Source organism: Myotis daubentonii, chromosome 12 (genome assembly GCF_963259705.1).
Source record: "Myotis daubentonii chromosome 12, mMyoDau2.1, whole genome shotgun sequence".
NCBI lineage: Eukaryota > Metazoa > Chordata > Mammalia > Chiroptera > Vespertilionidae > Myotis > Myotis daubentonii.
Window position 1 is genome coordinate 6,495,448 of NC_081851.1, and position 7,701 is coordinate 6,503,148.

Consider the following 7,701-nt stretch of genomic DNA (forward strand, 5'->3'; position numbering starts at 1 on the left):
TTTGCTGAGATCCCCCTGGCCTGGCCGGGAGATAGGAGCATCTGTCCTTGCTTCCAACTCTGTGCCACCCAGATGCAGAAAGGAAAGAGGCAACAGTAGCCAGAGAAGGTCGGCATCCGGGGGAGGCAGCGGACCGGAGAATGGAGAACGGCCAGTGCCGGCCAGAAATAAATCTGCATAAGAAAGCTGCCAGCAGGCAGCTCAAGGCACCTATGCCACACACCAGCACAGACCCCTCTTAATAAATACCACAGTTAATGTGACAAGGTCACATATGATGAAGAGATCGCGATAGGAAAAGAGTAAAAAAAGGCATCCCACAGAATGAGAGCCTTTGGAGGAGGCATGCTGGGAGAGAAGTGGAGACGCAGGGGGCAGCCTGGCTGGCACTTCCACAAGGAGCTGGAGCGCCAGGCTTGTCCACGTCGCGGGTGCCACTCCCACTCCCACCCCCCTGGTGTTCACTGCACGCCCAGCACTGTCCTGAGGATGTTATACAAATCGATTCTCCTTGAATCTTCACAAACCCAGCCTCCAGGACAGGCAGAAGACGAGACACTGGCAGCCCTGGTGGATTCGGGCTCACCCCCCAGCCAGGTGGCCTCTCCATTTCTCAGTTCCCTTGAACGAGAAACGAGGTCATCATGCCTCCCAGGATGGTTGTGAAGATGAGACATAATGAACTTAAGTGGCTACTCGCAGCTGCTATTAGTGTAATTAATCAGATTAAAATAGCCAGGAGTGAAGAGCAGAAGAAAGAGTTGTAATTGAATAGAAATGGCAGCAGAGAGCCGTCACGGGAACCGGCACAGAGCAGCCCTCCTGCGCAGGCTGGTGGCGAGAACAGAGCCCGCGTGCGGCCGCCACTCGGTGTGTCTGTGGGCAGCACGGAAATGCTGAGTTCCAGTTTTCACCTCTCCAAACAGGAGTATTAGTATCTGTCCCTCCTGCCGGGCTGTGGTCTGCGGGATGGCTCCTGAGTGTATTACCACGGAGGAGTTCGTGTGCATGTGCAGGCCCCTCATGCCCGCTCACCCTATTTCTCAGGTGGAATAAAACACTGGTGATTAAAGATGGCGAAACATCGAGTAGCAGGTGCCTCCTGTGGTCACCAGTAACAGGATCTAGTTAATTCAGTCTGACAGGGAAGGTTCCCTTCCCGCTCACCTCCCCAAGTCACCCCTCCACCTGCCTGGCCTTCCCTCCACTGGCCAGCCTGGCCATCCCTGCAAACCCTGAAGAAAGCCTTCTTTGCTGCCTCCCTACACAGCCATCCTTTCTCACTGTCTCACCCTGCTTAGCACTTGGCTTGTTAGGGTCACTGACATGTGCCCCAGCCCTCCCCACCGGCCCGACGCTGTGGGGGCGCAAGGCCATGGCCCTATGGAGCCTGCCTCACCCGCACAGCGCTCCTCACCGGCAGGTGCGGGTACACGGTTGAGAGCACTTACATCCTTCTGACCTAATAACTTTGGAATCATCACGACAGAGGTTGACATATCTTCAGACAAAAAAGTAAAATATAAAGTAAAAACAATGTCAAGCACCACAATCGTAACAAAAGATTGCAGAGCTGCCGGAGGGGAGGGAGAGAAGACATTCTGAGTCTGCTTTCCAAATGAGAGTCAAAGGCTTTCGGAAAGTGGTCGCTTATTTTAAAATGTGCATCTGGCCGCCCTGGCCTGTCCCCCAAAGCGCTTCCTGGGGAGTCGAAGCCTCAGCCCGAAGCAGGGAGCAGAGTGCGCGTTGCCTCCCGCTCCTCCGCGCCAGGCGCCGGGCAGGGGCCGTGCGGGGCCGTCTCCTTCCAGCATCCGGCTGTCCCCGTGCAGCCTCCAGCCTGCGCCTCGCCCCCAGGGCGGGTGCGCCGCGGCTCCCGCAGCTCCAGGTCTGGCCTCGCGGGGGACGGTCGCGCCGGCTAACAGGCAGAGGCGAGCGGCCATCCCTCAGTGGGGGGCTTCTGCTTGGGCTACTGCCAGGCCGATGCCCACTAAGGACCCAGAGCAGGACACTTCCTCCCGGGCCCTTCCCGACCAGAGCTCTCCCACCGGCCGCCCTGCCCTCGTCGGCGGGGAGGGGACCCCGAGGCACAGGTCAGCCCCCCCCCCCCCCCCCCCGCCTCGCCCCCGCCCGGCCCAGCGCGCTCACCGATCTTGGCCAGGGAGGCGAGCAGGATCCACAGGGTGATCTCGAAGGGGATCTGCACGTGCGGGTAGTCCAGGGTGAACACGGGCAGCCGGCTCTCCTCCAGCGGCGTCGTCCCCGGAGCCACCACGCTCGCGGGGCTGGGCGGGCTGGCGCTGGTGCCCACGGCCCTGGCGTCCGGCAGGGTCTCGGCCAGGGCGCCCGCGGGCCCCGCCACCTGCAGGAGCAGCAGGAGCAGCAGCGGCGCGGGCGGCCCCGGCCAGCGCCGCCCGGTGCCCGCCGGCTCCATGGGCCCCGCGCGCGGCCCCTCGGCGCTCAGCGCATCGCGCCCTGAGACGCCGCCGGCCAGATCTCCGCAGCTCCCGGCTCGGTCCCCACGCGAGCCCTCGGCCACTCTCACCCGCCCTCCGCCCCCGGTCGCCGGCCCGTGCCCGGCCCCGGCTCGCCGACCGCAGCTGCAGGCGCGGCCCCGGGCGGCCCGCGGGCGGGGGCGGGGCGGGCGCGGCGCCCTGGCGGCGGGGCGGGAGGACGCGGGCGCCCGGCTGGGCACCGCGCACCTGGCACCTGCCCGAGCGCGCGGGCGACGGGGCCCCGGTGGCCGCGGGGGCGGCAGCTGCGTCCCCCTCCGGCCGCCACCGCGCGCCGGGACCCGCCGCCCCGGACCCTGCGAGCCGCGGAAGGGGTCGCCGCGCCGGGCGCACGGTGGCCGCAGCTGTCCCCGCCCCGGAGGCAGCGTCGGGCGTCCATCCAGTGGAGGGGCCGGCGCGACCCACGCGTGGCGCCCTGTCCCGCGCCGGCTTCTCCGAGGGGACACCTGGCCCGCAGGGCGCTTGGGGGCGGCGCCTCAGTCTCGGGGTCAGAGGGGACGACGGGCGGCGCAGGTGGGGGCGCTACCCCTCAGCCCCACGCCGCGGCCCTAAGCCCGCTGCGGAGCTTAGGGGTGGCGGGGGGGAGGTGGGGAAAGGCTCACTTTGTCCCCCCACCCCGTCCCCCAAGAGTCATCGGATCTCGTCCAGGACTTTCTGCTCCTCGACTTCCCGCGGGACTCAGGGTCCCCCGCCCCCACCGAGCCCCCCAGCCCCCACCGAACGCGCTCCTTCCCACCGGAGCTGGCTGCACGCTGCGTGCCCTTCCCTCTCCCTCCCCGGCGCGAAATAGAAACATCTTCTTCTGTTTTCAGGGTTAGAGGTGCGCATGTCTGGGAGCCACAGAAATGTAATTATTTCGTGGAAAACCGGTGGTTTGCCGGCTTAGCCTAGCTTGACCCGCTGCGCTGATTACAGGGCGGCTGCGGCGCGGAGGGAGGAGAGGAAGCGGTTCTCCTGGCCGAGAGCGTCTCCGGCAGCGCAGCCCCTTCCAAGGGCGTCGGGGACACCGCCTGCGCCCTCAGCCCCGGCGTCTGAATCACAAGAGCGGAAAGGAGCACACACGCAGAGCCGACTCAAGCCACTGAAACAGTGTTCCCTTTCAGATTAGGCAAGACAATCTGTCTCTTTTCTGAAAGTTTTAATGTGTCAAAATATGGCTATTAAACCCCTGGCAATTCAGCATTTACAGGGTGTGTGTGTGCACGCGCGTGTGCGCGAGTGTGTGTGTGTGTGTGTGTGTGTGTGTGTGTGTGTGTGTGTGTGGTGTTCCCCAAAGTTCCAGCAGGGCACCGTGAGCTGTCAGCAGAGCGCACTTGAAAACTGAGCCACCGAACAGAAGCCTGGAAGGCACAGTCCTCTTTGGACTTGAGAGTAACGCGGGGCCAGGGCCAGGTGAAACGGGAGAGGGCTCTGGGAGAGGGCAGGCACTCAATTAACATTTCATAAAGCGCCTGTGTTTCAAAAGAGCGCCATTACAGGGTAAGGATGTGTCAGCTTCTTAAAAAGAACCAGCGAGCTGCCTCTCTGTTCACTGGCAATGCCCACGGAAGACACGTGCTGAACATTTCCTTGTGAGAAAGGAAATAATTACTTTTTTAAAAATTGCATATCTGTGCAAGGAACTTGTATTTTTGTTAATTAACACACAAAAAACCAGAGATACAATTATTGTGCCCATTTAGTGAAGAATTATAGATGCAGAAGTGTTTAAAAACAAGCAAGCAAGCAACATACAGACTCACCACATTGACAAGCCCAGCAGGGTCCAGGAGGCTTCAGGTCCAGGCCCCTAGGCTGCCAGGATTCCAGCCCCCTGCGCCCCCCAGAGGAGGTGCGAAAACAGCCCGTTATTTCTCAGGTGCTTTTCAATGGAATAGTGGAGGATGTCTTAGGGATTGCTCACAAAAGCAAAGTTTTATTCAGAGTAAGCAAATTAGGCCAATTCTACAACTTTAGTGAAACAATCAATAGTAGCTAGGACCAGGAGGATTTGTACTGGGAGAGGAGGTGGGCTTTCAGGGAAGTCAGGGGTATTAGGGTACATAGGGAGCACCTCATTCATCCTCTTCCTCTGGGATGCGGGTAAGGCGAGGTCTGGTGGGCTGGACCTGGTGGCTGTAATCTTAGGGAACTCCAGCTCCTGTGATGGAGGTGTTCCTGAGATGGGTTTAGTCTGGGAAGGTGGAACCATGGGGTGTGCCCTGAGAGTTTAGCTGCAACTGGGGCAGTGAAGAGCACCTGATAAGGGCCTTGCCTTCAGCACTGTGAATTATGATGGGTTTCCTTTAGGAGGAGTAGGGGGATGTCTCCTGTAAAAGGTCAAGGGAGGATCTGATCAGCATGTTCTTCAGTAATTGTATGATGAGATTTAAAATGCAAACATAGTCTCTGTGGAAGGGAAGTTTCTGAATAAGAAAGGTCTTCCGTACATGAGTTCAAAGGGACTAAGAAAGGAGGGCACATGAGGGAATTGCCCTGATGTGCATATAGGCTAGAGATACCAGAGTAGTTTAAGGTTCTTTAGTTTTAAGAAGAACTAAATTAGTTAGGTGGGACTTAATTAAGAATTTGCCTTTTCTTCCTTGCCTGAAGATTGGGGCTGGTAGGGGATATAAGTTCCACTGGATGGTCAGAGTGAAGGAGACTTGTTGAGTTATTTGAGATATGAAAGCAGGTCCATTATCTGGTTGTAGTGAGGTGGGGAGGCCGAATCTGGGAAAGATATGCTGAATGGGAGCTTGTGTGCCCTCAGAGGACTTTTTTAGGGGAATGCTTCTGCCCAGCCTGAGAAGGTATCTACTAGAGTTAAGAGATATTTGGTTTTTTAAATAGGGGGCCTGTGAGTGCAGTCAATCTGCCAGTCTTGTCCAGGGATTTGGCCCCTTGACTGATGAGTGGGGAAAGCAGGAGGTCTACCTGTCCTTGGGGAGATGCTGAGTAACGAGTGGGGCTGGTTTGGTGATACCTTGCAGTAGGAAGGCTAGGCTAGGACATGCGATGAGGGGTTTTAGGAGTTGTAAGTGTATGCTATAAGTAGGGAATTGTGGGGAGCCGATATAGGGTTAAGCCTCGGACTGACCTATTAGCAAAGTCACAAACAAGTTCCAGCTTAGAGGGCACAGTCCTCTTAGCATAATTAGGCCTGACCTTATAGCTCCCCAGATCTTATCTGGGAAGCTAATGGGCTGAGGGAAGTGCAGGAAGTGGCCAAAACAAGTGAAACTCACAAGAACGGTGTAACTATGGTAACCACTACCTTGTTTACCTCTGACTATAAAATAAAGGCTCAGCTTGCCTCCTGCATCTCTCTCTGTGGCCTCAGCCAGGCACAGGGAAGATCCACAGAGAATCTGTCTCTGTGTAAATCATTATTCGCCGACTCTGTCCACACCTTTGGGAACCCCTGAACTGCTGAGCCTGGACCCCGGCACCCCAATATTTCCAAATTATCTCTTGTCTCTTCTCTTTCATTTGTGTGCGGCTCCTCTTCCAGATCCTGAACCCTGAACCATGCGGGACGTGGAGGGAAACATTTACAACAGGGAATTGTGAATAGCCCATAAGATATCATGGGCCTGTCCCTGGGGAAGGATATATTTTCCCTGAAATTTTAACCATGGATCTTCCTGAGTGGTCCCAAGAGCTAAAAGGGACTGAAGTTCTCTGGAGTGTATTTGGGTGTTATATGGGGTGTAGCTGAGAGTTGGGGAGACAGGGGCTTCCCCTGAGCCACTGTCTGGGCCTCCTGGTCTGCTCTGTTATTTCCCTGTATTACGGGATCATTCCTGACTCAGTGTCCTTTGCAGTGTATGACCTTTAAGAAGGCGAGAAAAGGAGAGAGAGGTTCCTACATACCAAGGCTTGTGAGGCTTTCAGTGTTAGTGTCCAGGACTGGGGATGAGTGTGAAAATGAAGAAAGTCTGGGCTCAGATATAACGACTTAGGCAATGGGAGAGCCTGGGCGGGCTGCTTTAGCTCACTCGGAGAGAAGGGGTCTCTTCGACGTCAGAGTGACCAGGTCCTGACTCACTGGACAACACAAACCTTCTACCCACTCACAAATAACCAGCTCCAGCCAAAAAGTACACAGCCAGCATTTCCATTTATGAACACACTTTAACCACTCCCTTACTTTCAAGAAAATACACAGTCAACAAAGTACAAGAGACCTTCTGTAATAAAAACTAAGAGCAGGCGAATTAAAACATGTCCAGCAATCAATGTTTCAGTATTGTAGACCATTTTAAAATATTTAGATGTTTATCATTTTACCCAGCAATGCTCCAAAACCTTTAAGCTACCAAAGACTTTGGAAAATTATGTGTAGGCATATGAGGCTGGAGAAAAGGTCGGGGGGGGGGGGGGGGGGAGGAGAGAGCAGGCCCAGCAGCCTGTTCCCAGGCCTCTAGCCACTTGGACTTAAAAGTGCCACATTTTTCCTTAGAGATAACAGGCTAAGGTTTGGCGGATAATGAGCTCAGCTTCTGATAGTAGCTGGGCTGTTAAGTAAGCATTAGTAGTGTTGCAGTAAAGAAAGTTGTTCTTTGGGAAGGGGGGTGGTGGGTGAGAAGGCGCCGAGGCCAGAGCAGTTTTCAGAGCATTAACGGGGTGAGAATGCAGCCTTGGGATCTAAAGGTTCATCTGAGTGGTCCCTTCGCTGTGTCATAGAGTAGCTTTGCAAGAAGACTACAGTTGGGAACCAGAGGTGAGAGAACCCAGCGAGCCTGAGAAAGGAGAATATTTCTTGTTCAGAAGAGGGAACAGTCACGGAGGAGGTAAGGAAATCAGGCATTTACAGTCCAAGGAATGGCCTCATGAGGTGAGAGAAACTGAGGTAGGGGACTGTGGTTTGGGACAACTGGGCTTTATGAGGGGATGTACTAGGCATTGAGGTAGAACTAGAAAAGAGCGAATGGGGGAATTTAGTAAGATGCAGTGTAGAGGTGAGGTGGCTAATGGCTGTGAGATTAATTTGTCAATCTCATAATAGAGACTGAGGAGGGGACAGGGTCCCAGTGAATTCGGGGAGGGCAGAATGAGTGGCCCCAGTGTCGATTAAAAAGGAGATCGGCTCACCTGTCACCCCAATCATTGTGTGAGGCTCTGTCCTGGGGATGTGAGTCTGTGGGGTCTTGTCAGGGCCTGGGCGCTTCAGTCTTTGGTATCATTTGAAGCATGGGCCGGAGGAGGC

General features: G+C 56.0%; 1 protein-coding gene across 1 annotated transcript in view; it reads right to left on the reverse strand.

Moving 5' to 3' along the window:
- The window catches only part of SLC9A2 (solute carrier family 9 member A2), a 125,739-nt gene extending 122,748 nt beyond the window's left edge, over positions 1–2,991 (reverse strand). Inside the window, exon 1 of the mRNA XM_059658850.1 lies at positions 2,146–2,991. Coding sequence (XP_059514833.1) covers positions 2,146–2,431 — 286 coding nt within the window. The 5' untranslated portion in view covers positions 2,432–2,991. The remainder of the gene's footprint in view (positions 1–2,145) is intronic.
- Positions 2,992–7,701: the final 4,710 nt, after the last annotated feature.